The sequence below is a fragment of the Ruditapes philippinarum genome, unplaced genomic scaffold (assembly GCF_026571515.1).
Source record: "Ruditapes philippinarum isolate M1 unplaced genomic scaffold, ASM2657151v2 ctg69_1_1_1_1, whole genome shotgun sequence".
In the NCBI taxonomy this organism is placed as follows: domain Eukaryota; kingdom Metazoa; phylum Mollusca; class Bivalvia; order Venerida; family Veneridae; genus Ruditapes; species Ruditapes philippinarum.
This window is the reverse complement of record NW_026862474.1, coordinates 350547-370441: the sequence shown is the minus strand read 5'-3', so window position 1 is coordinate 370441 and position 19895 is coordinate 350547. Positions and strand designations below refer to the sequence as shown.

General features: G+C 34.4%; 1 protein-coding gene across 1 annotated transcript in view; it reads left to right on the top strand.

Moving 5' to 3' along the window:
- The first annotated feature begins 1897 nt into the window (after positions 1-1897).
- The window catches only part of LOC132719212 (zinc finger protein OZF-like), a 31482-nt gene continuing 13484 nt past the window's right edge, over positions 1898-19895 (top strand). The window contains exons 1-4 of the mRNA XM_060702965.1: positions 1898-1972; positions 3232-3409; positions 4688-4841; positions 5570-5998. Of these exons, the coding sequence (XP_060558948.1) occupies positions 3314-3409; positions 4688-4841; positions 5570-5998 (679 nt within the window). The 5' untranslated portion in view covers positions 1898-1972; positions 3232-3313. The remainder of the gene's footprint in view (positions 1973-3231; positions 3410-4687; positions 4842-5569; positions 5999-19895) is intronic.

The window sequence follows — 19895 nt, the reverse complement described above, 5'->3', positions numbered from 1 at the left end:
CTTGCTACATACCAATGATGATGATGAAATATCTAATGTCACACAAACAGCGTCTCAATAAGATTTTATGCTCCCATAGTTCATGTATGAAAGCCTTAGTGAAACATATATAGAACATAGAATAGCCTGTTTACGTGAAGTTAAACATATAAAGAAAGTAAAAACAAAGCAAACTTACACCTCCAATACGTTACCTACAGTAATGTAAGAAAAAGAATTCCGAAGACTTTTATTATAAAACATTTTTGTAATTTGAATGAACTATTTTGCGCGAAGTAGTGTCAGAATGTTCAAAAATCTCTTTCACAATTGTAAGAATTACTATCAGTGTGAATGAACTTGGCATGTCAAAACGCTCATATTCATTTACATGTACATGTTTATTTTAAGAAAAGTTACTAAAAACCGGATATTTTCAATAATGTGTTTCCTTACATTCTTCCTTTCCATATGTTACTTAAGTCTCTCTATAGTGATAATTCAACAATCAATTATTCTCTTATTTTTCGTTGTACATTCAAAGAGCTTACATTTATCCGCAACATTTTGTATCTTTATTTTGAAAATTACTTTAGCTGGAGAGGTATTGTTTTACAAATGATATTTTCCAATCCAATCTGAATAACATTGTTGTGAAATATTTGTAAATGTTACTTTATGTGCAATTTAATGAATAAATTAAGTTTCATTAAAGTATAAATTACAAAAAAGAGAATTGCATCGCTAGCTTTTAAAGCAAACTCTCCACCACTACGCTAATTAATGCAGATTTTGATGTGTATTCAATATTCAAACATATTACTTGTAAATATTATATATAATTAAAATACATTTAAAAAAATATGTAATTACACAGATTATGTTCACGTTTACTTCAAATCGACTTTATGAACTTGCCAGGTTTTATTTGTGCTCAAGATTTGACGGAAATGCAGTTTGAAAAGAATAACGTACAAATAATTAAATCATGAATACCTTAAGAAGGGAAGATAATATAAAAGACAAGATGTCAAGCCTTCATTCGAAATATATCGCTTAGCTTCCTCATCAGTTGTATAAAGCTAGCACTACCGATATCTGGATATTGCCGATCATTGTCGTGCATACTTGTAATATTTATATTTTGAATCGAAGCGCTCAAAAACTTTAATATTGTAAAAAAAACTCCATCCGTCTCTGATAGGTTTTACCACAAAACAACTTTATAACACAGCAACACTTTCGTTATGAAATAAAACTCGATATAAAGAGTATAAAACTCGTTTCAAATAAGCAAGATTACAGGTCATTTTCTAATATTAGGACCTACACAACTACTGCCCTTACCCTTAAATTTTTATTGCATTTTTGTAATAATTTAATTTTTCATTTTTGAGGAAAAAGTGTAGGCACGTGCCTACAGTGCCTATAGGAAGCTACGCCACTGTATATAAGTAATTGCAAATAACATTCATAACATTCGTTGAATTATTTCAAATATCTCCATTGATATGAAAGCAATAGTTCCTTTCCGATTATGCCAACTCCTTTCCGAGCCACGCAGTGATGACTGGCTTATTGTGCTAAATAACTTAATAAATATAGGACAAAAATATAAATATATTTGTTTATTTCTTTGACATATTTTAATATTGATAATATTTTCTGAAATATTTCTAATAGATCTATGTAAGAAAAATCCGATCAATCATAAGCTCTTTCCGATCAGTGTGTTTCGATGACTGATATATTATCTTTTAAAATTTCAAAAAGTATGGGGGAATAGTATCAGTTAAATTCCACAGGTGTTTGTTTTAATTAATTGTCATTATATTCAGTGAAATCTTTTTTGAAAAAATGCCATTAATAAGCATATAATCGGCCCTTTCCGGTCATGTCAAGTCCTTTTCGCGGAAAGGGGCCCTTTCCGATATCTAGTCATACCGCTGTAGCGATTGATGGCCTGGCTGGCGGATGTGAAAATTTGAAAGAGGTAAACAAATAACTCTGCTCATTTCGAATATACGTACGCAATTTGACCAATTCGTATTGGCTTTTAGAATCAGATGTGTCCAGTGTTTCGAAATGCATGAATCATTTCAGGAAATAAACTCCAATAATGAATGGAAAATTAATGTGTTGTTATTTTTGTTATTCGTCCCCATAACTATTCGTACTTGATTGTTAAACAGTGTTCAATAATACTATTGCTTGCATTGAGGTAAGTGCACGATGTGTCATCTGATTTTTTTTGCACAACCTGCAAAAAAGAGCAATCATTTGACTAAAAGGAACACAGAAACTTGTGCGACAGCTATTAACTATTAAAAATTTGAAAAGCAAGCTATCTCGTCTGATTTTCATGTCATAAGGCAGATTGGGCATTTTCACCAGCCTGAACACTGTTTTCTGGTATGTTACGGATTAAGCTCAGGCACGGATTTTAATAACAAGGATCAGAAACTCCCATTTAACTATACATAAACGTTTAAATATCTTGCCGCATACCCGATAAACACTTTTTAACAGGCTGGTGAAAATGCCCAATCGGGCTTATGACATAAAAAATCATATTTCTAGAAAAAATAAAGATATTTATTTTAAACTTTGTTTATTGAGCATAATAAATGACATAAACAGAAAGAAAAATATTTGGTTACTGCAGTGTTTTTTTTCACTTTTGGGGGAAGGGGGTCGGTGCCCTTTGAAGGGGGAAAAATGCAATAGGAGGGGGATTTTATACGGATCTAAAATATTGACGCGTCACATGTTAAATTTGTTGGAACACCGGGAGTAGCTCCCCTTACCTACATGAGAACGATTTGTAAACAACCTTGCTTAACAGTAAGTCTTACAGGCTTTAAATAAAACATTTTTTGGCAGTTAGTTGCAAAAAAATGATATTCATTTCAGGCAAATTCGGGTTGCCATATTATAGGGGGAAATTTCGGCTTTGAGGGGGAAAAAACATACTATTTTGAGGGGGGAATGGGGCCGAATTTCGCCGAATATTTTTGTGAAAAAAAACACTGTACTGTCACTTTTGTGAGAATTATTTCCCCTTTTTCATGTTTAATATTTCTTGAAATAAGAATTGAACAGAATAATGCAAAGAAATCTGATTATGTGTAAAATCTCTAAGACTTGTATTAAATCTACTGATAATAGGCAGTTTTTTGTACTTTTAAATAGTTACTTTCTTTATTATCAACTTGATATGTATATTACAAATATTTAACATAAATTTTACAGCTTCTTAACCGGACAAAGAGTTGTTCCAAGACGTCTATTCTGTTTGAAAGTATTCATTTTGAAGAAAGAATTTCAACCAAAAATGTCTGCTTTACCATCGGACCTTATTGCCATGAAGGATTCCCCAACTTATTTACCAATCTTCAGATCTGTGCTTAAAAGCCAAATACAATTTCTGGTGAGTATAAATTATCCTGTCCATAACACATATTATATATAACAATTTATCTAAGTATATGTACAGGGTTTTCATTTGTATTTGAGTCAACAGAAGCACAAAAAAAAAACCCCAAAAAAAAATTTTGCAAAGGGTCAAGTCAAAGAGGATAATTTGATGTACATGTACAGACTGATTATACAACCAATTTTAACAGCATTTAAATGAATGATATGGATCGCCAATCTGTTAATAATGAATACCCTGGTAAAGTCTCAGAATATTGAAGTTTAAAATGTTTAACACACCTTAGATCTTGAAGAAAAATCATGCACTAACTTTCAGTTCATATTTTTAAAGCTACATTAAATAAATATGTTAAAATATTTTTGCCGTCGGCCTAAAAACCAAGCATTCTACAGTTTCATTAACCTCTTTAACAGTATCGTTGTACATCTCATCAAATATTGTTCATAAATTAGGATTTTAAATGGAAAACCCCACGGTAACACTAAAGTTCGAATCAGAATTTTAACATGCAAATGAAGACTATAATCAGCTCGTGTATGCGCTACGTCACGGTGTTATAGTTGCTACCCGAAACACAGCAAATATAAGATTTTCTTGTGCAAACACACTTTTACCGTTTAAGCTTCAAGGTTGCACTAGGCCTGTGGTTAAGAAAAAAGTAATCATCTCATAAAAAAGATTAAATTTGTATGAAAATATCCGTTACAAAGCGGAAATATACCGTTAAATAAGGACTGCTACTTATTGTCATGTTTGTTGATTTAATATTGATGTACGGATGATCTGAAGGCGGAGTTTCTCATGCAAACAGAAATTGTACTTCCGAATTCGCCACAATGAGGTTGCACATTTGTATGCTCATTAAACTCATTTTGGTTGTCTGGACACCGAAATAAGATCTGGAGTCGATATGAAACCCAATTTATTAATGAAATGTTGCTATTTCTTTTTTTATGAAATTTATTTAATGTAACTTTAAACAATTTGTTGTAAATTGGAGTAAAGAAGATGTTGAAATTTGAATCAGGACTCACATCATGACAATTTTAACTTGCCGAGTTTTTGTAATGAATTTGCCCTGCCTTAAATGCGTAATAGTGTAAATGTATTTATTTAAACTCTTAAAAAATATTTTAAAAAATATTTGAAGTACACTTATTGAGCTACCGGCAGTATAGAGTCATGTCAAACTGTATAGTCTTAGACATAAAGGGTGGCATGGCTCTATACTGGTGAAAAAGGCTAAGTTAAACAAATATATTGTTCCAGGTTGAGCAGTTGTCTGGGGCAGGAGAGGAGACCCTCGTTTTGTCTGCCAATGTTAATGACGGTTTGGTAGATCAGTTTGGTTCTGAGTCAGGAAAGTTGTTTGCCAACATTTATGATGATTTCAAATCTGAATTCCTGGGATTTTGTCAGAAAAGTAAGTACAATAATCAGAGGCCTCGGGTAATTTTTTTACTTTATATCAGGGTTGACTCTGCCTACTTTTAGAAATGACCGTGAGCTTAATTAAAAAATTATGAAATATCCAGTCTGCGAAATAAGAAGTTGTCCTATTGCCCGAGACAACCATTTTTTGGCCTGGACAACTAATTTTTAAAAGTTTACATGCCCGATGGACAAGTAAAAATTTGCAGACAGTATTCATCAAAATGTCAATGAATAGCAATAAATTGCAAGATATCAAATACAATAGTTTGCTTACATTTATGACTGTTTCTTACTGAAAAATAAGTTTGCAGATTTGATCAATAATTGCTTGGAGATGTTCTGATGAAAATATTTGGTCAACTAGTTTTTACTTGGACAACCAGATTTTCTTGAATTGGTTGCCTGAATGACAACAATTTTTTAAACCTTAATTTCACAGACTGAATGCCTGAATAATAAATTGATATTTGCAGTTCATTGTGTGTATCTACAAAAGAAACACAAACAACTATCTAATGATATATTCACACTAAGGAGCTTCTATGTTACAGTTAGTTTTAGAAACAAGTTGAACGATATATATATATTGGGTGAGCTTGTTTGCAAGTCACAAGGTTATATATAAGAATAATCTTGTGAACACCATATAGAAGGAACCATTAAACAACTTTTCTTCTTTAGCTTTATTCAAATTTTATATGAAAATATATTTTTCAGGAAAGGGAAAGCGAAAGCAGGATTCACCACATAAAACAGTGGAAGCTAAAAGGGGCAGGCCTGCTGGTGTGCTGGCTTTGCCTAAAACGCCCACACAGGGACAGACGGTTCAAGCTGTCAAATCAACATCAAATGTTCCAAAGGTTTCTTCAGCAAGAGTTATTACGAATCCAAAATCAGGTGCCAGCTCTCAGGAGAGCATACTGCTGCAGGTATCTCCTGGTGATCTTGACAGTGAAGATTTAGAGGAGGAGGAGGAGGGCTATGCTGACATGGGCGATGAGGAGGAGCAGTATGCAGAGAAGGAGGAGCCAGCTGAAGAATGGGAGGAGTCTAGTGAAAACACACCCTCGTCAAGTCAAGGTCAATCAACTACCAGCAAAATTAAAATGGCTACAATTGTTCCTAAAGAAAACACATCCTATCAAAGTAAGTAAAACTTTCTAATACTTATTCTTTTTATTCTTTGTGTAGCCTTTAAACCATATTGTATTAAAAATTGATTCCAGCAATTTCAGCTAATTAATTATTTGTATAATTTTGACTTATAACTGTGTTGGTAAATTAAGTTAGTTTCTGCCAGAGTAACCATTTGTCAGTGTTTGTCCATGTATGTTTTTTTTTTTTGCTTTAAACACCATGAAGTAAAAATACTAGAGATATCATATTTATTTCATGATATTGATCTGCAAGTCAAGACTGTAAACTTGCTGAATTAAGTTATGTGGATGAGTTGACATTTACACATTGGAAACAGGCAAATTTTGGAACTGAATTACTAGCTATGTAGATTAATAGTGTGTTGTGAAGAATATTGATAATTCTTTGAACTAATTTCAATAATCAAATGTTAAATTAAGGCAAACACTTTGTAGACATTTGTTATTAATAACATCTTGGATTATACTGCAGAAATTGTTTTTGGTCTAATCAGTCAAAAAATTTAGAACAACACATTCAAAGTCAGTGATTTTCCTACTTATATAACAGACTCCGAAAATAGGCCTCTTCCCAATTGAAATTTTCTTTAAAATCTTGCAGTTTTCCCAAAAATCTGAAGTTAAACCAGCTTTTTTACCTCCGACTTAAGCAATTTTAGCGATAATTTTTCCCAAAATCAAGAGGCTAAGGCCTCTTCCCAATTAAGTGAGAAAAATCATTGAAAGTTGGCAATATCTACTATTTTAAAATAAAAAAATTAAGGATTTGTAATTTTATTCCCTGAATCTTTGATAAATTTGTTTTTATGCCCCCGGGCATATAGTAATTGAACCGTCTGGCCGTCCGGCCGAGCAAACATTTTGGGTTTAGGGGCTATATAACAGTAAAGAGAACAAAAGAGAACAATAGGTTCATTCCGTGATCAAAGGGTTTAGGGGCTAGTAGCTCTTAAGAAAACAAAGAAAATAACAAAGAAAATAGCCCCTAAAGCCAAAATGTTGGAACGGTTGTCTGTCCGTACAAGGTTAACCTAGAACAGCAATTTGGATTTTTCTTAAGTTCTACATGTACCAATGGCTTCTAAGTTTACACACTTACAAATCAATACAAAGTACATGATCTGGGCAAGTAACATAACTCTGGCTTTCATATTTACCAAGTTATTGCCCTTTTCAGCACTTAGAAAATGAATAATGGTTAACCTAAAACGGCAAGTTGGAAATATCTTAAGTTCTATCTATACTAATGGCTTTATGATTTCCACACTTACTTATCAATACAAAGTACATGATATTGCCAAGTTATATAACTGTGTCATCCATATTTCCCAGTTATTTCCCTTTTTTATACGCCCGTTTGAAAAACGGGACGTATTATGGGAACGCCCCTGGCGGGCGGGCGGGCGGCGTCCAATTTTGTCCGGAGCATATCTCCTACATGTATGGAGGGATTTTAATGAAACTTCATAGAAATGTTCACCACTATGAGGAGCAGTGTCGCGCACATGAACCAGGTCTCTAGGTCAAAGGTCAAGGTCACACTTAGAGCTCAGTGAAAAATGCTTGTCCGGAGCAAAACTTCCACATGTATAGAGGGATTTCAATATTACTTGGCACAAATGTTCACCATTGTGAGGCGGAGTGTTGCGTGCAAGATTCAGGTCCTTGCGGCCAAGGTCAAGGTCACACATAGAGGTCAAAGTTCAGATAAAAATATGAAGATGTGTATATGGACCATTTAGTCATCATTTATTGAGGGATTGTAACACAAATGTTTATTATCAAGACTATGGCTGTGATACATATAATTTAGGTCAATATATACAAGGTCAAGGTCACTAAAGATGATGAAATATCCAGATTTTGTAAATAGAATTTTATCAAAGGGCGACAACAGAGTTATTACTTTGTTCATAAATGACTTACACAATTACTCCCCTTGATCTACATTCACTTTCAATTCTAAAAATAGAATTTAATCAAAGGGCATAAATGATCCTCTTTCTTGGACTTGAGTATTCTAAAGAATGTAACATTTATTTACACATGTTTCATTCATTGGTCAAGATTCTTAACTGTGATAACTATGGTGTTCTGTAGACTTGGTATTTGTTCATAAAGATCATACAGTAATTACCTTATCAAATGTAAATACTTTCTCATAGAAATTTAATTATATTTTAATTTTCAAGTAAATATCAGTTCAGCTCTCCTACATGTATGGAGGGATTTTCATGAAACTTCATAGAAATGTTCACCACTATGAGGAGCAGTGTCGCGCACATGAACCAGGTCTCTAGGTCAAAGGTCAAGGTCACACTTGGAGCTCATTGAAAAATGCTTGTCCGGAGCAAAACTTCCACATGTATAGAGGGATTTCAATATTACTTGGCACAAATGTTCACCATTGTGAGGCAGAGTGTCGCGCGCAAGATTCAGGTCCTTGCGGCCAAGGTCAATTTCACACATAGAGGTCAAAGTTTAGATAAAAATATGAAGATGTGAATAGGGACGATTTAATCATCATTTATTGAGGGATTGTAACACAAATGGTCATTATCATGACTACGGCTGTGACACATGTACTTTAGGTCAATATATGCAAGGTCAAGGTCACTAAAGATGGTGAAATATCCAGATTTTGTCTGGAGCATATCTCCTACATGTATGGAAGAATTTTTATAATACTTTATGTCCATAATGTTCACCACCATGATATGTATTGCTCCATGCATGATCCAGGTCAAAGGTCAAGGTCACACTTAGAGCTCATTGAAAAACGCTTGTCCGGAGCAAAACTTCTACATTCAATATAACTTGGCACAAATGTTCACCATTGTGAGGCTGAGTGTCGCACGCAAAATTCAGATCCCTGCGACCAAAGTCAATGTTACACATAGAGGTCAAAGTTCAGATAAAAATTTGAAGATGTGTATAGGGACCATTTAGTCATCATTTATTGATGGATTGTAGCACAAATGGTAACTATCATGACTACAGGTGTGACACATTTAATTTAGGTTAATATTTGCAAGGTCAAGGTCACTGGAGATGATTAAATATCCAGATGTTGTCCGGAGCATATTTTCTACATGCATGGAGGAATTTTAATGTTACTTTATAGAATTGTTCACCACCATGAGACGTAGTGCCCTGCACATGAACCAAGTCTCTAGGTCAAAGGTGAAGGTCACAGTTAGAGCTCATAGAAAAACGCTTGTCTGGAGCAAAACTTCTACATGCATAGAGGGATTTCAATATAATTTGGCACAAATGTTCATCATTGTGAGGCTGAGTGCCGTGCATAAAATTCAGGTCCCTGCGACCAAGGTCAAGGTCACACATCCTGTGCATATCTTCCCTACTGATTTGTTTTAAGGTTCATTTAACAACACAGTGCCAAGAATAAAAACTTGCTTGCTAGATAACACTTATCCATAATGCCCCCATCTCCATCTAAAGCTTTCGTAAACGGGCGTATTTTGTGACTATTGCACCCTTGTTCACTTTGAAAATAGGGCCTTGTCTGGTTAACCTATTTCGGCAAGTTGGATTTATCTTAAATTTCTCCTAATTGCTTAATTATCCCCCGCCGATGGAATCGGGAGGGGGATATAGTTTTGGCGTTGTCCATCCTTCCGTCCGTCCATCCGTCCGTCCGAATTTTGTTTCCGGAGTAGTTCTCTGCAACTACTGGCTAGAATTCAACGAAACTTTATGGGAATCATCAATTTCAAGAGGAGATGCGCATATCATCGGCTTGTTCCGGTCCGACCCTTTAACTCTGAGTTATGGCCCTTGATTAGTTATGTAGTATGCATATAGAGTAAAAATCGTTTCCGGAGTAGTTCTCTGCAACTACTGGCTGGAATTCAACGAAACTTTATGGGAATCATCAATACCAAGAGGAGATGCGCATATCGTCGGCTTGTTCCAGTCAGACACTTTAACTCAGAGTTATGGCCCTTGATTAGTTATGCAGTATGCATATGGAGTAAAAATCGTTTCCGCGCTACTTCTCTGCAACTACTGCCTGGAATTCAACGAAACTTTATGGGAACCTTCAATACCAAGAGGAGATGAGCATATTGTCTGCTTGTTCCGGTCAGATACTTTAACTCAGAGTTATGGCCCTTGATTAGTTATGCAATATGCATATGGAATAAAAATCGTTTCCGGAGTAGTTCTCTGCAACTACTGGCTGGAATTCAACGAAGCTTTATGGGAATCCTCAATATCAAGAGGAGATGCGCATATCGTCGGCTTGTTCCGGTCAGACCATTTAACTCAGAGTTATGGCCCTTGATGAGTTATGTAGTATGCATATAGAGTAAAAATCTTTTCTGCACTACTTCTCTGCAACTACTGGCTGGAATTCAACGAAACTTTATGGGAACCTTCAATACCAAAAGGAGATGCGCATATCGTCGGCTTGTTCCGGTCAGACACTTTAACTCAGAGTTATGGCCCTTGATTAGTTATGCAGTATGCATATGGAGTAAAAATCGTTTCTGCGCTACTATTCTGCAACTACTGGCTGGAATTCAACGAAACTTTATGGGAACCTTCAATACCAGGAGGAGATGTGCATATCGTCGGCTTGTTCCGGTCAGACACTTTAACTCAGAGTTATGGCCCTTGATTAGTTATGCAGTATCCATATAGAAAAATATTTGTTTCCTCGCTACTTCTCTGCTACTACTGGCTGGAATTCAATGAAACTTTATGGGATACTAAGAGGAGATGTGCATATAGTCGCCTTGTTCCAGTCAGATACTTATAACTCAGATTTATGGCCCTTGATTAGTTATGTAGTATGCATACATCTCATTGGCATTTCCAGATTTTACTATTTAACACAAAGTATGGCTCTGTTATTGCCCTGAATATTTATCAAGTTCAAAGAATATTACTGTTTATGCCATGATTAATATATAAATAAAGCCTTATGTATTCAGTTGTTATGTTAATAATAACCAGTACTCGGCGGGGGATCTTCTAGGAATTGAAAAATAGGGGTGATTTTCCCCCCTCTATTTAAAAAAAAGGGGGCGATTTTCAAAATCAAAGGGTGCCAATATACACTGCCAATGTTAAATCGTCTGCATTAAGTTTACACTGAGGCGTTCAACCGATGAAATAATTAAAACGATAATATTTATTTAAGGCAGCAGAAGTTGTCCCCCCTTAATTTTTAAACGAAAACAAATTATTACAGAACTGCCGCGATTGATTATACAGGGATTGGCAATACAAATAATCGAACTATCTTTCACGTCTAGATCGTAGCCAAGCTAGGAATTGCCTCATTTTTCTTGATTATTTACTACACTAAAATGGCGCCCAACTGTCAGACCTAGCACACTAGTTCCGGTCGATACCGAACATTCCGTTAATTTCCGTCAACTCACGTAACCAGTACCATACGGTACTAAATTATTATAATTAGCTTACAGTTACCTCCCTTCGGTTTTCGGTGTAAATGTAAACAAAACAACCAAATATAATGCGGGATGGAAGTTTTCGGTTTTATTAACTTTTTTTATAGATGCGCGATTTTCACGCACATGATTTTGAATTGTGCGCGATCTGTTAAATACTAGCGTGAATCGCGCAATCGCGCGTCCTAGAATAGACACTGGGTAGGGATCAGTGGGTCAAGGTAGGGGTGTCATCGATTCAATCGATATCGGTGTATCAACGTTCTTTGTTATCCGCTTCGATATCGATTCCATTTTTTAAATATCGGATATCAAATGCACATATAATTTCTAGCTAAAGAGACTTCAGCGAACAGGTTTTATAGAACTGACAGACCTGTTTACTGTCGCAAAACATCAAAATAGAAGCGACATATAAAGTTATGAATGCCAGAAACATTTTTTTTCTAAAATGAAAACGGAAATCAATGCCAAAGTTACCTCCCAGTGTCTCTAACGAATGCTGCCTAATTTCGTTGTAATCTCGCACGTCTGCTAAGTGGATGTGTAGAAATGCCAAGAAAAATTTGTCGGTGTTTCTTTGTTAAAATTATGATTACAAAATGTTAAACTTAAATAATTATTCAGGTTCTACACACTATAATTTGCCAATTAAACCCGGCTTAATTGGAACGGCAAGGACGGGATTTAGCATGATCAGTAACTACCTAATAGCAACAACAACAACTAAAGTAAAATGGAAAAGGCTTTAAACTTTATAGTTACTAGTCATTATTTTTCATTTAAAGCTATATGATAAAAAAGAAACAAATTGTTCAGTTTTCATAGTTTATCTTTTTTGCATTTGTCTATATATTACTGCTTTGTCAGTGTCCTTAGGAAACATTTAAAAAGACTTGAAAGCTAAAATTTAGCCTGGCAATCGATATATCGCTGTATCGCCAATAATTCATTACTGATATATCAATACAAAAATCCTTATTGATGACACCTCTAGGTCAAGGTCACTTGTGCTAAAAATAGATTTTTACACTTTTGCCCATACAGCCTTTATATATTGACAGATGTGTTTCATATTTGGTAGGAAGATAACTTGCATGATATTCTTCCTTTGGATGGAGTAAGGGGTCAGTTGGGTCAAGGTCACCAGTGCTAAAAATAGATTTTTACACTTTTGCCCATACAGCCTTTATTTATTGACAGATGTATTTCATATTTGGTAGGAAGATAACTTACATAGTATTCTTCTTTTGGATAGAGTTAGGGGTCAGTTGGGTCAAGGTCACCAGTGCTCAAAATAGATTTTTACACTTTTGCCCATACAGCCTTTATTTAATGACAGATGTATTTCATATTTGTTAGGAAGATAACTCAGTCAGAGCAATGACTTGGCAACTTATATTTTTCACAATTACAAAATGCCATGACTTTGTCAAGCTATATTACTTACAATTATTTAACAATTTTTTGGCAATTTTTCTGTCCATAACTGAGTGAATGGGTAAACATTTTTTGAAATATTGCTACTGACAAGAATCTGAGCAGGGGGCATTTGTGTTTAACAAACACGTTCTTGTTCTATTTAAAATCAGTTATTTCATTTTCAGAAACTAAGGTGATTGCTAATTTTGCACATGCCTGTTGGGCTAGTTACTTTACAGTCTACTGGCCAAGGGCTACAAAGCTAATCTGCTAAATGCTAAATTGGCAGACTGTATAATGTAGCCAATACTAGATCATATTCCAAATCTCAAAATTTTTATTTTATTTGAAATTAAATTTCAGGTTTTTTTTCCCCAGAAAAATTGAGTATTGAATATAAAATGAAAAGGGTAGTAGTAGTATAGGCAGACAAATTTGCTCAAGATTATGAAGAGTTAAGTAGTATTTTCCCAATTTTGAAAATTAAAAAAAAAAATGTGTCTAGGGTATTGGTCATGTTCCCTAAATACTTGATAGAAACTCACCAATATCTCATCAAGAACCAAGAACTGTAAATTGTATGGTTCATTTTCACAAATAGCAAAGCTTGAAAATGAAATTACACTGTATTTTAAAAGCAGAATTATTCAAGAGTAACTCCAACAGATTGTATATAACAACATTGTTATGCCCCTTAGATTTCATGAATATTGATATTTATGCCATTTGTAATTTATGCCTACATTGAGTGTAAAAAGACATGGAGAGAACATGATTTTAAGACAGCTAGCATTTTTATCAGGGACTGACTTTAAGTCATGTTGTTGACTTAGACAAAAGTTGTGTTTAGTTTTATGAATAATTTCTAAATTCATAGTTGACAAATGTATGGCCAAATATATGGGGTAGCTGTTTGTGAATGATATTTATTGGATAACAAAATTTGAGTTGACCTACATGTAACCATTGAAATTAATTTCAAGTGTGTGTTGATTTCATATCCATCAATTTTTATGCTATCGAAATGTTTACTGATCCATGATTGTAAAAGTTTGAGTTTAAACTAATGATTCATTGGCTATTTTCAGAGACTTGAATGCTGGCTAAATAGCAGAGAAATTTCTTTAGACTTTGCAAGTTGAACTGAAGAATATTTTGAGTATTTTGTGTTCTGAATATGTAAAGGACCTTCAATGAAAGTATAATTTGCCAATGCATTCACAAAAAATAAATACAAATCTGTGAAATGTTCAGTTTGGATACTTTAATGGTTGAAGGTTTCCACTGTCAGAAATTACTAGATTTACAAGAAATGAAGGTCCTTTGCCTTGAAGTCCATGAAATAGATAAAGCAAATTTATATATCTTTTATTGTTGTCTACTTTATTTTGGTAACAGGTGTGTTAAAAATATGCTACACATTGTCAGTATTTTTCATATAAAAAGCAACAAATTCACCAAAATTAATCCTACCGAAACAATTTGAAAGAAGTTATTTAGAGAGTTCATTTTCTGAGAAAGTTGAAAACACAAAAATGTTTCTTAGCCTATTTTGGTCATAAGTCAGTCAGCTCAGCTTGCAAAGATATTAATGCAAACATTTATCTGTTTCAGATCCTAATATGATTATAACAACCTCCGAGAACAATACCAAGACGATCCGATTTGAGAAAAGCCTACTGATAAAGAATTCCTGTCCATACTGCAATAAAGTTTTTGGGTCTGTTCGAGATATGAAGTTACATATCCGAAGTCATACAGGCGAAAAACCGTATAAATGTGATTATTGCGGGCAAACTTTTTCATTAAAGCGTTCCATCGAAAAACACGTTTTGAAGCAACATCAGATGCACGTTGTGATCGAAAATGTCTAAATTTCCTGAACTCTTTTTAGCTCACCTGTCACACAGGGTGAGCTTTTGTGATCGCTTTTCGTCCGTCGTCCGTCCGTAAACTTTTACTTTAAATGACATCTCCTCATAAACCACTAAGCCAATTCCATCCAAACTTCACAGGAATGTTCCTTTGGTGGTCACCTTTAAAAATTGTTCAAAGAATTTAATTCCATGCAGAACTCTGGTTGCCATGGCAACCGAAAGAAAAAACTTTAAATATCTTCTTTTAAAAAACCGTAAGAGCTAGAGCTTAGATATTTGGCATGAAACATCTTCTAGTGAGAGTCTACCAAGTTTGTTCAAATAAAAGCCCTGGGGTCAAAATTGGCCCCGCCCCAGGGGGTCATTGATTTTCCCTATATGCATATAGTAAAAACTTAAAAAACTTTCTTTTAAAGAACTCAAAGAGCTAGAGCTAAGATATTTAGCATGAAACATCTTCTAATGAGTGTCTACCAAGTTTGTTCAAATAAAAGCCCCGGGGTCAAAATTGGCCCCGCCCCAGGGGGTCATTGATTTTCCCTATATGCATATAGTAAAAACTTAAAAAATCTTCTTTTAAAGAACTCAAAGAGCTAGAGCTAAGATATTTAGCATGAAACATGTTCTAATGGGTGTCTACCAAGTATGTTCAAATAAAAGCCCTGGGGTCAAAATTGGCCCGCCCCGGGGGGGTCATTGATTTTCCTTATATGTGTTTAGCAAAAACTTAAAAATCTTCTTTGAAAAAACCGTAAGAGCTAGAGCTTAGATATTTGGCATGAAACATCTTCTAGTGAGTGTCTACCAAATTTGTTCAAATAAAAGCCCCGGAGTCAAAATTGGCCCCGCCCAAGGGGGTCATTGATTTTCCCTATATGCATATAGTAAAAACTTAAAAAATCTTCTTTTAAAGAACTCAAAGAGCTAGAGCTAAGATATTTAGCATGAAACATGTTCTAATGGGTGTCTACCAAGTATGTTCAAATAAAAGCCCTGGGGTCAAAATTGGCCCCGCCCCGGGGGGGTCATTGATTTTCCTTATATGTGTATAGCAAAAACTTAAAAATCTTCTTTGAAAAACCCAAATAGCTAGAGTTTAGATATTAAGCATGAAACATCTTCTAGTAAGTGTCTACAAAGTTTGTTCAAATAAAAGCCCTGGGGTTAAAACTGGCCCCGCCCCAGGGGTGTCATTTATTAACTAAATGTGTATAGTAAAAACTTAAAAATCTTCTTTTAAGAAACCCAATGAGCTAGAGCTTAAAGCTGGAGCTTAGATGTTTAGCATGAAACATCTTCTTATGGGTGTCTACCAAGTTTGTTCAAATAAAAGCCCTTGGGTTAAAATTGGCCCTGCTGGGGGACAGGTGGGGGGGGCGCTATATACAGGTGAGCGACTTCAGGGCCATCATGGCCCTCTTGTTTAAAGAGCAATTTAACTAACATCTTGTTCGTCTGTTTGGATCTGTTAAAACCTTTCCTCTGGTTTTATCGGATGAAAAGTAGTTCTCTATTGTGATGGAGGATTCGATTACCATAACCTTTAATCATAGAAAAATAGACTTTTTAAAATGATAGAAATAAATGTACAAGATCAAATTACATTAACTGCTGTTAGATCAAAAGACAAAACAAAAATGAGGAAATACACTTTTTGAAGTATACCATATTTTTATAAAATTGAATAAGGAAAGCTTGCCTTTTGTGATTGATTGTGTACATGTACATTTAATGTACATTGGCAGTGATATAGGTGTATAAGTATCTAGTGACTATGAATATTCACTTCTGGTTATGGTGTAAAGTGTTCATAATTCTACATACATGTATATAGTAAAAGAAGTAAAGGACCTTTTTTTCCCCAATATGGAGAAAATAAATAATGTCAACAGTTGTAAGTGCTAAAGAAAAATTTTCACTTGTTTATTATATTGCAGTTGTTGTCAAAGCTTTTCTTTAGCTCTTGTGTCATTGTTTTGTATATATATATTGTAAATACATTTTTCTGTATACTCATATATTCTGTTTCAATATTGAATCATTTGAATTGTGTGCGATTAATATGGTATGTAAAAAAATGTTTGTAGCTTTTTATAAAAAAAGAGTTACAGTTCCATGAATAACATAAGATTTCCTAAACATATTTTTTCTTACAAATAAGAGAGATATTCTAATCTCAGATTAATTTGTACAAAGTTTCATGAAGAATATAAAATTTCCTACACATAGATTTCCCCAAAACTGGGAAGGCTATTCTATAGATGGTATTTTTGAGAACAAAACAGTTTCCTGAACATAAAATTGTTTTGAGAAAGATACAGTCATCTTGATTGTAGAAAAAGATACAAATATGTTGTCTTCTCTCTAGCTATTGATACATAAATGTTCTCATTAAAGGCACATTATGTCTCAGAAGTGAATAATTCTTTCCTTCTTAAAAAAAGAGTTGTTAAGATTTATAGCAAGTCAAATGCTTATCAACTTAAGATAGTAGCGTTGAAGGTCAAATTATTTGTCTTATAAGTAACAAAATGTAACCAAAGTATATTTTGACTTCCATACAAAATACTATATTATCACTTTACTAAACAAATTGTCAGAAAGCTAAAGATGGTTCAGGTAATTGGCCAATGAGTAACAAAAATAAAAAGCTTTTTAAGAAATGAAAAGAATACAGTTCTGAGGCATAATGGGCCTTTAATAAGTGTATAAGTGTAGTATTTTGTGACAAACAACCAGCACTATCGTTTAAACACTTGTAAATATTAAAGAAGAGTTATAGTAAATGTATTATGTTAAATAAAATGATGTTTTCTGTCTTAATTTCCCTTCACAGTAGTCTTGCAAGGTTTCATCAAGTGGCAGTCTGTTTCAATAGTACATAATGGTGGTTACAAAAACTTTCATCTGGTTCAGAAAGGTTTCATGTTTGTTTATTATCATAAAGCATACAGAATTTTTAAATGGTCAGTTGTTGAAAGGTTTTCCCGGATGTGTAACCGATAATTCTTATGACGTACAATATGTATGCCCTGCATTGATTTTATGACTGTCAATTGTTATTGTTTGATTTGGATATCCAAGTGCTCTCTGTTATAATGATCTTGTTATGTAAAAGAAAAATTGGAACATATTCTGCTAGTTTCAGGGTATTCTTATATAAAGATCAATTTTCGCATACCAAACAAGATTTTATACTGTTTACACCAGGGCTTGAAATACTCATCTTTATGTATGCCTTGTGTAAGACAAGTTGCATACTTTAAATAATATCATGCCTTCATCTGGAGTAAAATTCTTATAATATTACCAGGTCAGCGATTTATACCAGCTGATTGATGTTGAAATATCAAGTGGCAAAAATGATGTAGATGATAGCAGGCATAGTAACTGTCTAGATTGAATGTTTTATCCTTACCTAAACTGCTTCAACAAAACTTTCTGCATAATTATCCCCCACCGAAAGGCTGCGGGGATATAGAAATAGTCTTCGTCCGTCCGACATTTTTGTCCGGACCATATCTCAAAAAGTATTTGAGGTATCAACTTGAAACTTCATAGATAGATCATATAGAGGAGAAGTGCAGTGCACAAGAATGATTACTCCACCCTTCATAATTTTTGAGTTTTTGCCCTTTGTTATTTTTCATACTTAATTTTTCACCTGAATGGAGCATAATTCAAAAAGTCTTTGAGATGTCAACATGAAACTTCATAGGTGGATAGATCTTATTGAGGAGGAATGCTGTGTGCAAGAATGATAACTCTACTCTGCATAATTTTTCAGTAATTGCCCTTTGTTATTTTTAGCTCGACTATTCGATAAGAATAAGTAGAGCTATTGTAGTCACCCGAGCGGTGGCGTCGGTGTCGGCGTAACCACTTATGTTAAAGTTTTTGTAATACCTCAAATATTTTCAAACTCCATTGACATATGGCTTTGAAACTTTGCACACTTGTTCACTATCATGACCCCAACCTGTATAGGAGGAAACTGTATCAAGCATTTTGACAGAATTATGCTCCTTTTTCGACTTAGAATTTTCGTTAAAATTTTTGTAATACCTCAATATTTTCAAAGTCCATTGACATATTGCTTTGAAACTTTGCACACTTGTTCATCAACATGACCCGAACCTGTAGACAGGAGGATGTAACTGTATCAAGCATTTTGATAGAATTATGCCCCTTTTGTTAACTTAGAAAATTTTACATTGTCAAGGCTCTTTTACTATCAAGCACTAAGAATAGTCAAACGTTGCTGTCCTACCGACAGCTCTTGTTCATACTTTTTGTTTGGAGCTTATCTCAAAAAGTGGTAGAGGTATCAACTTGAAACTTCAGAGGTGGATAGATCTCATTGAGGAGGAGTGCAGCTCACAAGAATGATAGCCTACCCTGCATTATTTTTCAGTTATTGCCCTTTGTTATTTTCAGCCATCAGTATTCAGATAGGTTTCAATAGCTTTTATCACTCCAGCCATAAGTTTTCATTACCAAAAGACCCCTTAAAATTGAATTATTTTACTCTACTACATATACATTCTTCCAATGAGCAAACACATCGGCGGGGGATGGCCATGATAACATGGCTCTTGTTGTTTTTAGCTCACCTGTCACAAAGTGACAGGGTGAGCTTTTGTGATCGCTTTTCGTCCGGCGTCTGTCCGGCGTCCGTAAACTTTTACTTTAAATGACATCTCCTCATAAACCACTAAGCCAATTTCATCCAAACTTCACAGGAATGTTCATTTGGTGGTCACCTTTGAAAATTGTTCAAAGAATTTAATTCCATGCAGAACTCTGGTTGCCATGGCAACCAAAAGAAAAAACTTAAAATATCTTCTTCTAAAAAACCCAAAGAGCTAGAGCTTAGATTTTTGGCATGAAACATCTTCTGTTGAGTGGCTACCAAGTTTGTTCAAATAAAAGCCCTTGGGTCAAAATTGGCCTCGCCCCAGGGGGTCTTTGATTTTCCCTATATGCATATAGTAAAAACTTAAAAAATCTTCTTTTAAAGAACCCAAAGAGCTAGAGCTAAGATATTTAGCATGAAACATCTTCTAATGGGTGTCTACCAAGTTTGTTCAAATAAAAGCACTGGGGTCAAAATTGGCCCCGCCCCGGGGGTCATTGGTTTTCCCTA